The sequence below is a fragment of the Cucumis melo genome, chromosome 1 (genome assembly GCF_025177605.1).
Source record: "Cucumis melo cultivar AY chromosome 1, USDA_Cmelo_AY_1.0, whole genome shotgun sequence".
Taxonomy (NCBI): domain Eukaryota; kingdom Viridiplantae; phylum Streptophyta; class Magnoliopsida; order Cucurbitales; family Cucurbitaceae; genus Cucumis; species Cucumis melo.
Window position 1 is genome coordinate 5,510,439 of NC_066857.1, and position 17,308 is coordinate 5,527,746.

Consider the following 17,308-nt stretch of genomic DNA (forward strand, 5'->3'; position numbering starts at 1 on the left):
AGGAAAGAATTAAGAAGTTGGAAAAAGAAATTACATGGAATGTATCACTATTGTCTCATTTAGATCTTTATATAGATCAATGTGAACTTGAAGTTCAGAAAATAATTCATTTGTAAAATATAGTAAATCAGTTACTATATGCATTCGTAGATGCAAAGAAAGTAACTAAATCACATATAGCAGTTGCAAATGTCCCATCAAAGATTTATATCCCTACACAACATGTTGTTGTTAATGAATCTGAAACACGTCAGAAGCATGGTAGACCAGTAGGTTCCAAAGATAAAAATCCTTGAAAAAGAAATCGAGTCAATAACTCGATTAAAGAAGTGGATGTTCTAGAAGAAATCTAAAATTTGACTTCTGACAAAAATGTCAAAGAAGATAAAACAACTGAGGATAATAATGAGATCTCGATACACTATGTCATGACAAGAAAAGATGGAACCGAATTAATGTAGTTGTTAACAACATTTTTTCATATAATGTTGCTCTTGATATTATATCCAAAAAGGAGGATTCTGAACCAAAATCTGTTGAAGAATGTCAACAGAAAAATATTGGTGTTTATGAAATAAAGTAATTAAGGCAGAATTAAATTCACTTTTCCAAACGTCAAGTTTTTGGACCAGTAGCCAGTCCAAACACCAGAAGGTGTCAAATCCGTAGGATATAAATAGGTATTCGTGAGAAAAAGAAATGAAAATAATAAGATCACAAGATATAAAGCAAGACTAGGTGCACAAGGTTTTTCACAAAGACCTGATATTGATTATGAGGAGACATATTCTCCAGTGGTAGATGAAATCACATTAAGATTCTTAATCGGCTTGATTGTGTATGAAAATCTGGACATGCATCTTATCGATGTAGTCACAACATATTTATATAGATCTCTTGATAATGATATTTACATAAAAGTCCCAGAAGGATTTGAGGTACCTACAATATATATAAATCAAGTTCTCGAGACTTATGTTTAATAAAGTTACAAAGATCATTATATGAATTGAAACAATTAGGACAAATGTTGTACAATCGCCTGAGTGAATATTTATTGAAATAAGGATATCGAAATAATCCAATATATCCATGTGTTTTTATAAATAAATCACAGTTAAAATTTGCTATTATAACAGTATATGTTGATGATTTAAATATAATTGGAACTTCTCAAGAGCTTTCAAATGCAATAGAAAATCTTAAAAAAGATGAAATATCTTGGAAAAACAAAATTTTGCCTAGGTTTGCAAATTGAGCATATAGCATATGGGATATTTGTTCATCAATCAACTTATATAGAAAAATTTTTGAAAAGATTTTATATGGATAAAGCACATCCACTGAACATTCCAATGCAAGTTCATTCGCTAGATGTAAAGAAAGATATATTTAGACCTCGAGATGATAATGAAGAACTCCTTAGTCCAGAAGTATCATATTTTTGTGCAATTGGTGTACTTATTTATCTTGCTAATAATACAAGACTAGATATTGCATTTTTAGTAAATTTATTAACTAGATATAGTTCCTCTCCGACAGAAAGGCATTGGAATGGAATTAAACATATATTTCGTTATCTCCAACGAACAATTGATGTGGGATTATTTTATTCAAATAAATCAAATTTTAACCTAGTTGGTTTTGCAGATTCTGGATATTTATTGATCCACACAAAACTAGATCTCGAACAGGTTATCTATTCACATATGGAGGAACTGCTATATCCTGGCGACCAGTGAAACAAACCATAACAGCCACCTATTCAAATCATGCCAAAATTCTTGCAATTTATAAGGCTAGTCGAGAATGTATATGGTTAAGATCGTTGACTTAACACATACGAGAATCATGTGATTTGTCTTCTAGTAGACTCCTTCCAAAAACACTATACGAACACAACACGGCATATATAGCTCAAATAAAAGGAGATTATATTAAAGGTGATAGAACAAAGCACATCTCACCGAAGTTTTCCTATACTCATGATCTTGAAGAAAATGGTGACATTATAGTACAATAAATTTGTTCAAATGATAATCTGGCGAACTTATTTACAAAACCACTAACTACCGCAACCATTAAAAAATTGGTGCACAACATTAGAATGCGGCGACTCAGAGATCTCAAGTGATGTTGCCATAAGGGGGAGTAACTTTTATTTTTATAAGTTTATATGAAATATGTACTCTTTTTCATTCACTAGGATTATTTTTTCCATTGGGTTTCTTCCTAATAAGGTTTTAACTAGACATATTTCATATATGCAATGGGCATCTATACGGGAGTATCATAAATACTATTAATATAAATAGATGTCCATTAGTATGCTTAGTGACCATAGCTACATATCAACTCATCAACTCATTAGTCATTCAACATACATGTCATGTGTCTACCAAATACTCAATCTTTGTAGCTATGTAATCCACTTCATGCTTGCCAAATTGCCTATAAATAGTGGTTTTTGGTGGAGTTGTAAGACACACCAAGATTGGATAAAAATCCAAAGAAATAAAAGAAAGTGGAGAATTTTGAGAATATATAATTTTCTTGATTTCTTTAATTTCTTATTTATTTATTTATATTTTATTTTTTTTTTATATTTTAATATTATATTAAATTTTTTTCGGTTTCTATATTCTAATTGTACCTCATTTTCACGATATAATAAAATATATTTGCTTCATCAATTAAAGCAAAATGGGAGGGTTGGAGAAATTGATAAGAACCCAAAAGTGAAAGCCATCACATCCACACATGCGCTACAAATTCTAAACTCCGTGATTTTCTCAAAGGAATTGGAATTAATCATTAAATTTGACATTATTCTTCCAAGATTTTAATCATTCTTTTATTAAAATCTTCCAAGAATAATAGTCTTCACTTTTGTTTTAAATTATGTCAATAAGAAAAGGAAGACCCACTTTTGTTTATGCTCGTAAATTCCCCTTTATATCATCACTAAATTTTAAGAAGGGTGCAATAAATTCAACTTTCATTATTTTTTTTATGATCAATCACAAAATTATTGGTAAAATTTACAAATATAACAAAATATCTGATAAACCGTTATAGATCGCAATAGATAAACTATGATAATTTTGTTTATTTTTAAATATTTTAGTTCATTTTGCTATATTTGAAAATAATTTTTTTCATCTAATATATTTAAGAACTTTCAATTTTATGACTAATTGAGCTTTACGTAATTATAGAAAAAATCCTAATATGTCATGAATCTCTTCCATTTTCTTAAAAAAAGAAATCCTAAATACTATTAAATATAAAATAATTACAACTCCCGCTATTAAGGGTTCTTTGGAGCAATAAGTAGAGTTGTGAATTCTAGAAACTCATAATTCAAGGAGTTAATAATGATAAAACATTGATGTTTTCTAGTTGCAGGTCCACAAACTCCTTTGATCAAACAAGAAAAGTTGTGAAGCCTACACTTTCTAGCTCCCTACTCCTTGATCCAAACACTTCTAGACCATTAATCAAAATGCACACTGAAAAAAAAAAAAAAAAAGCCTTCAAATTGCTCATGAGTGACAACTCCAATGTTCAAATTCAACCTTGCAAACATTGATCTTCAAAGCTCTAAATGGTCCCTCTCAAATTAGGTTGCAAGTTGTAACACATGAAATGGAGGTTGAAGAAAGTCCACCCAACATTTCTTTGACAATTCTTCAGCAATTGGCCAAAGAATTAACCTGATGGCTCTTCGGTTTCTGGAAGAAAAAAAAGAATATTAATATATGAAATTGTTAGCATGAGGTGCATCAACATAGAGAAAATAGGAGAAATTTTTTGCATGTACATATGTTTGTATGCTCTAGCCCCTCCATTGAATCTTTTGATATTTAGACTTTTCATCTACTAAGATATTATTTAAAAAAATACTGAATATAAAGTGAAAAAAATGAAAATTCAAGTTCCCCTATGAGCTACTTTTTCATTTATAGATTTTGTGCAAATGTTTTGTTGACTTGCCCATGGTGCCATTGATCTGACAGATTACTTCATGGCTTGTGATATATTTTGTGCCACACTTTCCAATTTCGAGGTGCTGTTGTCTCTCAGAAATGGTTTTCTCAAGGTTGTGTTGTTAAGTATAGACTCTTTAGTTTCGTTAGTATTTTCGTGTCTAATAGATACTCAGACACTCCGAAATTAATAGGACATGCATCAAATAAACAAATACTCGTCGTGTTAGAAACATTATACGTAGTCAAGGTAGGACCAACAATTGTTGAGCATGCATCCAACACTTGTTAAGTCAACCAAGTAGACACATATGACAAAAATTAGAAAAAAATTGAAAGTAAAATATATAAAACTAATTTTTTAAGCTTATAAATGCATAAACTCATTGACTTTAAATTTCCTAAGATAAAAAATGATATAAATTTCAAAAGATATATGCTTTATCAAACAAGTCGTTGTCATGTAGTGCCCATTTCAGGTCCCATGCCTATGTTCCTTAAAAAGAGAAACATAACTTTTCGTTTATAAAAATGAAAAGGGACTAAAGCTCAAAACTACGATACCCCTCTAGAAAAGAGAGAGAGAGTAAATCAAAGGTAAATAACAATACTAAGATACAATGAAAAATTCTCCACATAAACAGACCCTTATAATCCTAACAAACCACCAAACAGAAAATATATCTCAACGACTAACACATATCACAAAACTTTAAATCCTATGCCAAGAAAAGTCTAGAAAGCAGTCTGAGAAAAATAATCCATGGATATGTTGAAAAAAACCAATGGCATCTCAGAAAAGGAAAACCAAAACAATGTGGGAGGTAGATAATTGAATAAAGAGAAACCCAAGACTTCTATTTTCAGCGAAAACCCATGAATCATACACCAAACAATATTCAGCTGCCAATCCCAAACTTAGAAGTTAGAACAATCAGAACTTATTTACGACAATTCCACAATACAAACTCATAACAGCCCTAGACAAAGCCATCCAGTTAGACTTTAATTGATGTTGAACAAAGTGGGATTGATTTCATCTGCAAACCACATTCTTAAATAAAGGATTAGAATTCGGCAGGAATAATGGCCCACATAGTTACTTGATGATTTTCACCATTTTGAAATAAGGTATCAAAATCGCCTGCAAAATAGAACTCTGGATTATGATTAACATATTTTAGTTATGCTAGAAAATCCAAAGGTTACTCACTACTTACACTAATCATTGATTCTTCATCCAACTCAAAAATAAATGGTTATTCTTAGGGGCGAAAGACTAGAAGCCACTTTAACCAAAGAAATGTGATTCTGGAAGATAAATGATTGATTGGTTGAAATTCTGATAGGACTCAGGTACTGATAGGACTCTCGTTGTTAATAAATAAAACTGAGGCCAAGGCCTATCAAATTCACACCAGGAGGCAAATGAATGTGTTTTGTTGAATGACGGAGACTTTGCTACCAAGACATGTGCACAAGACTCCTCAATAGCATCTAAATTGATCTTTATATGTTCCTTCAAAGGTGGTAAAGAGGATAAACAGCTTTAGATCCTAGATGATAGAGCAACGTGATAGATCCCGAACTAATAGAATAGTAATTCTCACTTTATTGATGAATTAGAAACAGTATAATGTAATTGAATTGAGTAAAACTCAATTCAATGGCTAGCGCACTCTTATTCTTCTCCCTCTCAAAAAGTAACAAGGCTACCGAATTTCTTCTCCAAAATCATAATCCCCTTTCCTGCCTAAAAGCTCCCTATTTATACATGGCCTCCACCGACCTTTACACTAACAAACTTTAACAACTAACTAACACATATCATTTATTACAAAATAACCCACACACATATGTATTCTTACACGTGTAACTTCTTTTTATTTTTCCTACTGTACTGATATATTACTGGAGCTACCTCCTCCCTTCCAAATTCACCTTGTCCTCAAAGGTGAAAGTTAGGATACTGGCGCTGCATTTCTTCATATTCTTCCCAAGTTGCCTCATGAGTTGGCAACCCCTCCCAGTTTACCATAACCTCCCAGTTCCCTGTTTTTGTCTTACAGTAATCAATAGCTTCAACAGGCATAGTCTCCCACTCAAAGTTCTCATTTGACTGTTGGATTGTCGGTTGTACATTGATGTGTTCTCCTATCAGTTTCTTCAACTGAGAAACATGGGAAACATGATGGATCGACAAACTGTCAGGTAACTCCAGCTTATAAGCAACTGGACCGATCCTTTCAAGGATCTTATAAGGCTCGAAATATTTAGAAGAAAGCTTCTCATTCCTTTTTCTTCTCAAAAAAAGCTGGCGATAAGGTCTGATTTTCAGAAAAAACCCAATCCCCAACCTCATTTTCCACATTTCTCCTCTTCTGATCAGCATATCTTTTCATTTAATCTTGCGCCAGTCTTAAGTGATCCTTTAGAGATGTTAAAGCCAGATCCCTTTCTTTCAACTGTTCATCCAAAGTGGCATTTGTTGTTACGACATCACCATAGTAAATCAAAGGGGGTGGTTGTCGGCCATATACCACTTGGAAAGGAGTCATGCCTAAAGCCCTCTGAAAAGTGGTTTTATACCAATACTCTGCCCACGGTGACCACTTTACCCATTCTTTAGGCTTCTCACTGTAGAAACATCTCAAATAAATTTCCACTCCTCTGTTCACCACTTTTATCTAACCATCTGACTGTGGATGGTATGCAGAACTTCTATTTAACTTCGTGCCTGCTAACCGAAACATCTCCTTCCAAAAACAGCTAAGAAAAACCTTATCTCTATCCGATACAATAGATGTAGGGAAGTCATGAAGTCTTACTACTTCTTTCACAAACAACTCCGCTACTGTTTTTGCTGAATATGGAGCAATCGCTGCTCCTCTCACTCAACTTCTTAAAAAAGGAAGTTTTAAATGGAGTGAAGAAGCTAATGAGGCTTTTGAAAATTTGAAGAAAGCAATGATGTCCTTACCGGTTCTAGCATTGCCTAAATTTGATACCAATATTATAGATCCCGAACTAATAGAATAGTAATTCTCACTTTATTGATGAATTAGAAACAATACAATGTAATTGAATTGAGTAAAACTCAATTCAATGGCTAGGGCACTCCTTCTCCCTCTCAAGAAGTAACAAGCCTACTGAATTTCTTCTCCAAAATCATAACCCCCTTTCCCGCCTAAAAGCTCCCTATTTATACATGGCCTCCACCGACCTTTACACTAACAAACTTTAACAACTAACTAATACATATCATTTATTACAAAATAACCCACACACACATATGTATTCTTACACGTGTAACTTCTTTTTATTTTATTACTGGAGGTCTAACACAACGTGAACCTGTCCATTACTTGCCTCCTTAGAACCAAGAGAACTGGAAACAAAATGCAACCCAACATTCACTCCTTGGTCATCCCATGAACTATCGTTACTAATAAAATCTTTAAGTCATTATTAATAAAATCTTCAAGCATGGTAAGGACATTTGAATCATCATTTTCTATAAACAACTCTTCTTTGCCCAAGGGAAACCCATTATCATCCGTCTTCTCTCCGTTGTTCTTTAATTTCTCATACTAACATAAACTTTCAAAGGAAAATTTTTATTCCCTTTGGGAAGCTGAACCGCCTTATTTGGAATTGAATCAATAGGTTACCATGACTAACTAAATGGGAACGCAAAATCAGTTACCTCAAACACTTCATTTCTCTTAACTTCAATTAATCTTGTAATATCCAGATTTTGAAGACTCTTTGAAGATGACTCACTATTAAAGATAGCGGTTGAATGGAGTAACATCACTAAATCTAATATGAAAATTTCCATTGTTCAACTCTTTAACTTCAATTCACTCGGGACAATTGGAAACTTTAGAAATTACGTTTCCTTGGATCTTAAACTCTCCAAACATAACTCAATGAGTTACATTATCACTTAGTTGGGGGATTTACAAATTGGGAACTTTTTAAACATGTTATCCCACTAAGAGATCATGTAATTTTATTGACAACCATGAGTTCGCTAATAATCTGAAGGACAAACCACTTTTCAATTCAAGTTGTAAAATCAAACAAGAATTTCTAGAAATGTGCTTCAAATCCATTGACTCAAACACTCAGGACAAGGAAGACAACTCACGTACCTTTACGAGGTAGCTATACCTCCTCCCTAGACCATTGTCCACTCTTTCCACCAGTTTTGCTTTCAAGTCGCACGTTTGTGATCTGTATATCTTTTGAAGCTGCTTTACACATATCATAGACAGTAAGGCCAGCAATGGTCACTGCTGTCATTGCTTCCATTTCAACTCCTGTTTTGCCTGTTGATGCAGCTTCTCCTTCAATATCCACACTGTAATTTTTGGGATTTAAATGAAGATCGACTCGTACATGTGTCAAGGTTATGTTATGACAAAGAGGAATTAGAGTGCTCGTGTGTTTTGCTCCACTTATTCCTGCAATTTTAGCAACACCGAGGACGTCTCCCTTAGACATCTGGTTAGCTAAGACCAAATCAAACACCTTCTTGCCAAGAATTACATTGCAACTAGCAACAGCAATTCTGTCAGTACTTTTTTTTGGAGAAACGTCCACCATTTGAGCTTCCCCACCTCCTCCAACATGAGTCAAAGCCGAAGCATTTTCATCCATTTGAGATATTATTTCTGACTTTTCAGCAGTAAAATTGCTACTTGAAGAATCTGAAATCCCACTCAGGGGAGGCTCTCCAAATACTGATTCCATTTCCTGAGTAAAAAGTACGAAGGTGGATGAGAAGGGATCCAAGAGACATTCAGGGTACAGCTTCAGAAGCAAACTACAATTCTAAAATAAGTCTAGAAACAGCAGGTCATGGTATACAGTCCAAAATTGGGTGTGCCTGGCCAGCAATAAAAATTTTCCATGAAGCAGATATTTAAAAATGAATTGTTTTTATTTTTATTTTATTTTTATTTTTTTTGTATGTGTAAAAGAAAGGGATGCATGAGATTTTTGCACCTAATCATTGCCCTGTAAAAAAATATCAAAGATACTATTTCAACAAAGTTCCTAAGCAACCATGGACTACAACATGATGCTAAATTTTGTAAGAGACCACCAGTAGAAGTCTCCTTTTTCTACGCTTGTCCAGCTCATCTACCACACAATGAGGAGCAAACCAACGCCATGTTTTTCAAATGAATGTATAGAATACTGTTATTCAGCTAGTATTATAATAAGGGCAACTTTCGTACAGCTTCTGAATTTCTTTTAGTCGTCAACAAAAACAGTAATTTCAAGTGTCATATTATTTATATTTTCTAACTGAGAAGAAGCAGCGGCAGCATAATGTAAGACTATTAAGAAACCACAAATAGAAGCCTCCTTTTTCTGTTCTAGTTCAGCAACCACACAGAAACAAAGTGGAGCAAACCAAAGCCATGAAAAGAATACTGTTATCCAGCAAATACTATATTATGATTAAAACACCAAATACTATTTTATGGTTATGTTTAGTTTAGAATTAGTTCTTAACTAAGGTATTTTTCTCACCAACATTTTTAGAAAAGGACGAAGAGAAAAGGGTTAGCTTCTGAGATGAATATGTCAATTAGCTGCTTGCTTCAAAATCATTTTTGAAGTGTTTCTAAAGGCTTCTGAACTTTCCCAAAGCAGTTTGTCCGCTCTCAATTCAAACCTTTTTCTTGTTTAGTTTTTTCTTTTTTTTTTTTTTTTTTAATAAAGGACCAACTTTTATTGAGATTTTAAAAAAATAAAAAATAAAAAATAAAATAAAAGAACAAAGCCCACAAAAGGGGGCGCGCCACAACGTAGAAAATGTAACACAAAATAAATTCTAACAAATAATTACAAAAAGAACTTATCACAAATGTCTAGAGAGAAACACTAAAGTTTGTCAAGGACCAAGCATCAAAAGATTTTCTTCTAGAAAGCTAATCTCTTTCTCACTTTACCCTCCACCGACCTTTAAAGAGACAAAAGTCGCAGGTTATTTCCCAAAGGGAGTCCAAGATACGATATCAGAAAGACAGCTAACTCACAAACAACCCACCACATTGGCCCACTCTCCCACCTTAATAAAATCACTACTCAGACTCAGGATCTAACACTTACGTAAATACTTAAGCTTGAGAGAATCAGAATGTTTTATTCCATTCACTGAAGAAATATATATACAAGCGACAAAACTAACCAACGAAGGAAAGTGTAGAAAAGGCCATAAAAGAAAAATAAGATAAAGGCATTTACATTTACAACAATAAAATATCCCTAATATTAGAACTATAACACTTCTACTCATCTTAAGCCCTGACATAGCTTCAAAGAAAGCAAGAATGTGGTTCAAAAGACAAAAATGTTTAGTTATCCTGTCTCTCAAGTTTAGCCCTTCTTTCTACAACTCTGTTTGGGTTATTGGTCCTTAAGATAAGCAAAACTGACCCTAAAACAAATGGATTGAAGAATAGCCCTTCCACAATGAGTTACATACGAGAAAAAGCAAACAATTAACAACAATATCATAATCATGAAAACCAAGACCCCATGTGATACTTGGTTTTTGGTTTATAGTCTTTTGAAATTTGCTTCCTTACAACTGCTTTACCGCGGTTTTTTCAGTTTTTCTAAGTACATTTGAATTCAAAGCTAAATTTCAAAAAACCTAGATAACAAAGCAAAGAAATCATGGTAGAGAAGTGTTGTGAGCTTAATTTTTAGAAGCCAAAGGGCTATCAAAGAAGACCTAAATTACTAATCCTTGTTAAACACTTTGTTTTTTTTTTAATGAAAACAACTTCATTGACAAAACCGCAGGAATATAAAAACAAAGCCCACAAAAAAATGAGAACATCTTCTGCAATAAGGGGCTCCAGCTAAGCAACAAAATGGCTATAAAATAGTTACAAAAATCCTACAAAATCAAAGGCCAAAAAGAAACATGAAAGCGAACGGGAGACTAAAAACTGGAAGGATCCCTATCCACTTTCCTAAACACTCTTCTATATCACTCATCCCACAACACCAATAAGATCGTACCCACCCAGCACACCATAAAAAGCAACCTTTCTTTATACAAGTTGGATTGAGGAGGAGCTCCTAAATCATAGCACTGACATTAAACACTTAATTTAGACAATGGGAGCCGTAATAGTATTTAACCTTCACTGCGATGATTAGTAGGTTATGTAAAACGTGAACATAATCCCTTGACGATAATTTTAAGCAGTAGGATGATTCCCTTTAAAACATAAACCAATGTCTGGAAATAACCATCTACGCCTTTCTCCCAAACGTAATAGCACCGCCCACACAATGGCCAGACACGGAATATTTTGGTTATCTAGTAAACAATACGAGAAATGCCTCATGATAGTTCCTTTTTTTTTTCCTTTCCCTATTTGGTATTGCACCGTATAAGGGTTCATCAGCTTTAACAAAGCTCGTAATTACGATAATATGAACTTCGAATTCTGTACAAACGCAAAACATTGAAATTCAAAGTACCTTGTTAAATTCCGCGATGGTATTTGCTAAATCATGGTCGCTGTTGCTGCTAAATAACCTTCTTGATGAAGGAAATACAGCTCCAAATCGGCGAAGAAGCATTTGACCAGAACAATATTATTTCAAACAGCGGCCATGGAATCGTAAAAATTGCAAGAACAACCAAGAGTGAGGCGCACCCTTCACCGTGTAAGGCAACACGAAGATGGAGAGGATGGTTAGGTAGGGATTTAGTTTGATGTAATTTCAAAATTCCTATCCATATAACATTTGTATACTTCTTAACTATAATATGGCGAAAGTATTTGAACAACGGAATTCGTAGTCACTAAAACATAGAGATGTTAGCTTTAGTTCATCTTATGCAAAAATGATCAAATCTTGAGAGATAAGCGCAGTAAGCTACAAAGGAAACGGACTCTCAAACAAAGAAGACAATTTCTAGGGGTCTTAAAGACTAAAGAGTTTTAGGATTAAAAATAGAGTTTTGGTATAAATAATTTGTGAAAGCTCAAAATTGCCCCACTACAGAAAAAAAAAAACTATAATTTCTACCTCTTGCTCTCATTCTTCCCCTCTCCACTATTTTCTCCTTTGGTAGATAACAAACGTATTTGGAAGACAATTTGATGGTTGGGCTGATTTTGGTCGACAGTAATGAGCATCGCCCACTTCATTAGATTGTGAATATGAGAGTAGCTTTTTCAAATTTGGTAGATTGTGAACACACACAAACCCTTACGTGTGACTATTGTTAGAAATGACATGTGGGCCTAATCCCATAAAAAAAATTAATTATTGTTTGCACTTTAGCAAATTCCGTGTCGTATTATAAGGATATTGTGATGCAAATTGGATTATAGATAATGACGGGTTAACTCTTCTAGTGGATATGTATTTTTGTTCGGAGGTAGAGCAATATCTTAGAGGTCTGTAAAACAAACTTGCATAGCTAGATTCACTATGAAATCTAAGTTTATTGCATTAGAATTGGCATAACAAGAGGCTGGGTGGACTAAAAGTGTACTAGGAGATGTACACAGAGATGTACCATTGTGGGGGACATCTGTACCTGTGTCTATACACTATGATTCACAGTCTACCATTGGTATTGCCAAGAACAGTGTTTATAATGGCAAAAAAAGACATATACGTCTTAGACATGGAGTCGTGAAACAATTGCTAAAGGAAAGAACTGTTTCCTTAGAGTTTGTTTGGTTTAAGAAGAACCTAGCTGTCCTTTAACCAAAGGACTAACTAGAAAAGTGGTTCTAGATTTTTCAGTGAACATGGGCCTAAAGCCCTTTAGTGATCTATAGCACTTGATATTGGGTGGTCTATTGTGATAGACTTAATGATTCAAAGCCACTTATTGGGCGGTCTTTTGTGATAGACTTGATGATCCATAGCCTATTGTGTGGATAGTTCTTAAATGAACTTGATGGATGATACTAAAACCTTTGAGTGGTTCATAATTATATAGATGATAATGAAGTCTTCATAGCTCTTTTTGAGTGGCTTGTTTTGACAAACTTGATGAAGCACATAACATGATAGTGAAGATGGAGTCATCTTCTATGAAAGAGTTTAAAGGTCTCTTTCTAGAGCTTTCACGATGACACAAGATTCATTTCTTGTGCATGGCCATAAAAGCACAAATCTATATTATATAAACAAAATGTAACTAGGAATAAAGTGTGTTGTGAGGGTCTCAATAGTGTTATAGGATATAATTCACTCTCTTTAACAAGGTTGTTGCTTTACTTCACTAAGCATCAATTCAAATCTTCGGATATTGATGTCTAAGCTTAATATTCTATCTTAACTCAAAACAGATTTGTTAAAGTCTCATTCTCCTTCGTCTACCCGGTAACTTTACTGTTACAATCATTTGTGGAGGATTGTTAGAAATGACATGTGGCCTTAAGCCCATAAGCAAAGTTAAATTTCCTTGTCCCACATAGTTTTAGAAGTGATAAGTGGGTATATATACCAAAAAAATGAAGTGGGATACAAAGTATTTTGGTGGTGATAGCATAAATCTCTCACCACACACGCGCACTACCGCCGCCCGATCAGGTGGGTTCGGGTAATCGCGCTTTTGCGAAAGAAAGGAGGTAATTTTTATTACCTATACTTTTTTGTAGTATCTGGTCATTGAGCGTCCGCTTGTATCTGACCACGTGTTATTTTTAGTCCCTGAGTATCTGGTCATTGAGCGTCCGGTTGTATCTGACCACATGTCATCCTCTAATGCAATCTCGTTGGGCGTCCAGTTCTGTCGCAGTCGTTTGTCACGACCGATCCGATTCTCGCGTTCTTCCACATCATGCATCCATTCCGACTCTCGCTCTTGGCCTCACCGTTCTGAATCTCTCTCACGGCCTCTCTTTTTCGAACTTACTCCTCTGTAAATAGGCACTTCGTCATTTTGGAATCATCACTAAAAAATCATCCCATTTGAATTATTTATTCTCTCTTCTCCACTTTCACTCTGCTTTCCATTTTCTAGTTCTGAGCTTAAACAGTTTTGTTTCTATTCCTTGTTCCGACGAGTGCATGTCAAAATAAGGAAGTCGTGTTAACCTTGGGGAGCAACCGATAACACGACTAGCATGACGGATGGTCGTAATTGCTTTCATGGTAATGATCCGTCACGGCACATCAATTCATTAGTTCTACATTATCGTATTTTTCTTCCGCAACTATTATCCAATTGCAACAATGAAAAGTGCTTCCATCGAATGAAGACAACAATCGAATGACAGAGGCGACTTAGAAAACACAATGGTGCATTTTAGACATTTAAGTTTTGATTTCTTACTCAAACTTGGATAGCGGAGACAATGAAGAATTGGATGGCAGTGGGCAACGTTTTTCCTTGCAAATTAGAAAACCTTCTCAAACTCCAACCATTGTAATGAATTTTTCTTTGTTGATTTCTTTGGAAACTACTCTCTGATTTTTGCTGTCTTTTTTTTTTGTAAGTTTTTTGTTTTTTAATTATATTCTCTAATTTTACATTAAAATATGTATCGATTTTTGTTGGTTTAAAGAGTATTATTTACTAATTTTTGTTGTTTTTTTCAAGATATTTGACAATAAATTTGTTATTGTAGTATAGTTATTGGATTGGTATGAATTTTTAGGTGTTTTTCCTTGAGTAGTCATGTTTTAAATAGCTTCTTTAGGTGTTTTTCTTTATCTTGCAGCAACTCGCATTAAGTTTCTAACTCCCATACATGAAATGTCCAAGCTCAAATTATTTTTATGTGTTTTAGGTGATTGAGAGTGATTTTACAAATGTTTTATAAAATTTTTAAAATATTGTTTTTTTATCTCAAACACATCTTGTAAATATTTTACAATTTTCAAACTTTAAAACACCTAAAAACACATATAAAATTGATTTTGGATTAGAGATTTCAATTTTGGAAATTGCGAGATAGGTACGATATGTTTGTGAGTAAGTTGCAAGATAAAAAAAAAATGTAATAAAAGCTTTGGTAAAACATGCTTAAAATCATTCTAAATTATCAAACTCTAAAGTATATAATTGATTTAGGATTGAACATTTGAAAACTCGAAATATCCATTTGCAAGGTGAGTGCGAGATGTTTGCGAGATTAAAAAAAATAACTAAAAAACTCCATCAAACATGTTAAATCTCTCTAAATCACCTAAAACAAATATAAAATTAATTTGAATTTTTGCATTTTGAATTTGAACATTGCAAGATGTTTGCAAAATTAAAAAATAGCTAAAAAAAGATCTCAAACATAGTATAAAATCACTCTAAATTACTTAAAACAAGTATATAATTGATTTGGAATTAGGTATTTCAAATTTCATTACAAGATATTTGCAAGATGTTTGTGAGATATAAAAACAATGGCTAAAAACTGTCTAAACATGTGTAGAATCACCCTAAATCACAATAAACAAGTATATAATTGATTTGGGATTGAACATTTAAAGTTTGGAAGTTGCGATATGCCTACGAGATATTTGCGAGATACAAAAAATAGTAACTAAAAATTTTCTGAAACATGTGTAGAATCACCCTAAATTACATAAAACAAGTATATAATTGATTTGGAGTTGAATATTTGAAGTTTGGAAGTTGCGAGATGTTTGCAAAAGAAAAAAACAAACAAAAACACTTTCAAAATACGTGTCAAACAACCCTAAATCGCTTAGAACATTTATAAAATTGATTTTAGGACATACATTTATGAGCCCTAGATTTGTAAGGAGTTTGTTTGGGTCCCGAATTATGAAAACTCTAGTCCCCTTCCCTTCCCTCAATTCCCTCCCCTAATTCTTCTCACTCCTTCCTCTAATCCTTCTCACTCTCCCTCTCAATCCTTCGTGGTTTTTGACGTAATCCTTCTCCTTCTCCATATGAACCTTCTCCTTTTCTGTGTAATCCTTCTCACTTCTACCTCCTAATCGTTGTATGTCGTTTCGTTGATGACTTCTTTTCAACATGTTACCTCCAAAACCCTTCTCCTTCTCCCTCTTTAGTTCCATTGAATGGTTGGGTTTCCACTCCTTGCCTCTGAAACCGTTCTTTGCATGTTCAAAGAGACTTCTTGATGAACATGCAAGGATCTCTTCCTTGTCGCTCTAACTTCCCTTTATCGCTCCGACTTATACCCCAAAACGCCTGTGAATAGAGAGATGTTACTTCTCTTGTAGGATTTGAAAAATAGTAAGGGTTGAATGGATAAAAGCCCTACGCATCGGAATAAACTTAACAGAACCCTAAACTCAATTTAATTGGGAACTTAAAAATACCTGTACATTGGAAAAGGAATATATAAACTAATTTTCTATAACCTAAAAGCTAAGCATGCTTTCTATAAAACAAATACAAAGAAGAGGAAAAGTATTTACTCTTGTTGAAGTCTATGTATCTACTAAAACACCAATTTGAGGCACCACCACTTGGAGAACTTGTTATTCACTGAGTTAGAGATCTTGGTTTGTGGGAACAAAAAATGGAATAAAAATTTTTTAGAAAAGAAATTAAGAGAATATGCCGTGTACGTAGAGTTCCCCATAAGCGCCTTTGTGTGTGCATCAATTTTGTCGTACCCTTACCTCCCTAATGTTCAGACTGAAAAATAGGGAGTTAAAGAGAAATTTTGGGATATTACCACCCACATTCCCTATTAAATTGATTTAAATTAAATTATATTAAATTAATATTAAATAGTTAATTAAATTAAATTAAATTAAACTAAATTAAATCATATTTAATTAATATTACATTTAAATCATATTTAAATAAATTTCTCTCACATAACTATGTTTTTAATTTAATTAATTAAATTAAACTATTAATTAATTCTTCAATTAATTAATTAATTAATTAAATAGGTTAATTTTTATAAACATAACAAATCGGTAAGATATTTACAGCTCATGTAACAAAATGAAAAAATTCATTAAGCTGGCTATTTTTTTAAATATTTTAGATTTGCCCTTTCTTTTCATCGTATTTCTTCTCTTCCTCTTATGCGACTTTTTTTATTTCCATCATCTTTCTTATCTTCTTCTGCAATTTTTCTATTATTTTCTTTTTCAAACGGTTATTATAAAGGATGTTGAAAAAAAACGTTATTTAGATTTGGATAGTCAAATCTAAATGATTGTGTATCACAAATAAAAGATCGTATAGTCAAATCTAAATGATCGTTTGCCAAAGAATCTTGAAAAAATCGTTCAGATTTGGCTACCCAAATCTAAATAATTTGTATCGAATCTAAACGATCGTGTAGCCAAATTTTAAACGA

General features: G+C 33.3%; 1 protein-coding gene across 2 annotated transcripts; it reads right to left on the bottom strand.

Annotated features, from left to right (window-relative positions):
- Positions 1 to 3,250: 3,250 nt before the first annotated feature.
- On the bottom strand, positions 3,251 to 12,090 carry LOC103500462 (cyclic pyranopterin monophosphate synthase, mitochondrial). 2 transcript variants are annotated; one of them, XM_017047328.2, is made up of 3 exons: positions 11,508 to 12,090; positions 8,147 to 8,750; positions 3,251 to 3,734 (listed from the first exon to the last, which is right to left on the bottom strand). In XM_017047328.2, exons 1-2 carry the CDS (start codon positions 11,607 to 11,609, stop codon positions 8,160 to 8,162), a joined length of 693 nt encoding a protein of 230 aa, XP_016902817.2. In that variant the 5' UTR covers positions 11,610 to 12,090; the 3' UTR covers positions 3,251 to 3,734; positions 8,147 to 8,159. The 2 variants fall into 2 exon arrangements, with proteins under 2 accessions (XP_016902817.2, XP_050941806.1); XM_051085849.1 differs by lacking the exon at positions 3,251 to 3,734 and adding an exon at positions 4,822 to 5,133.
- Between the last annotated feature and the right edge of the window lie 5,218 nt (positions 12,091 to 17,308).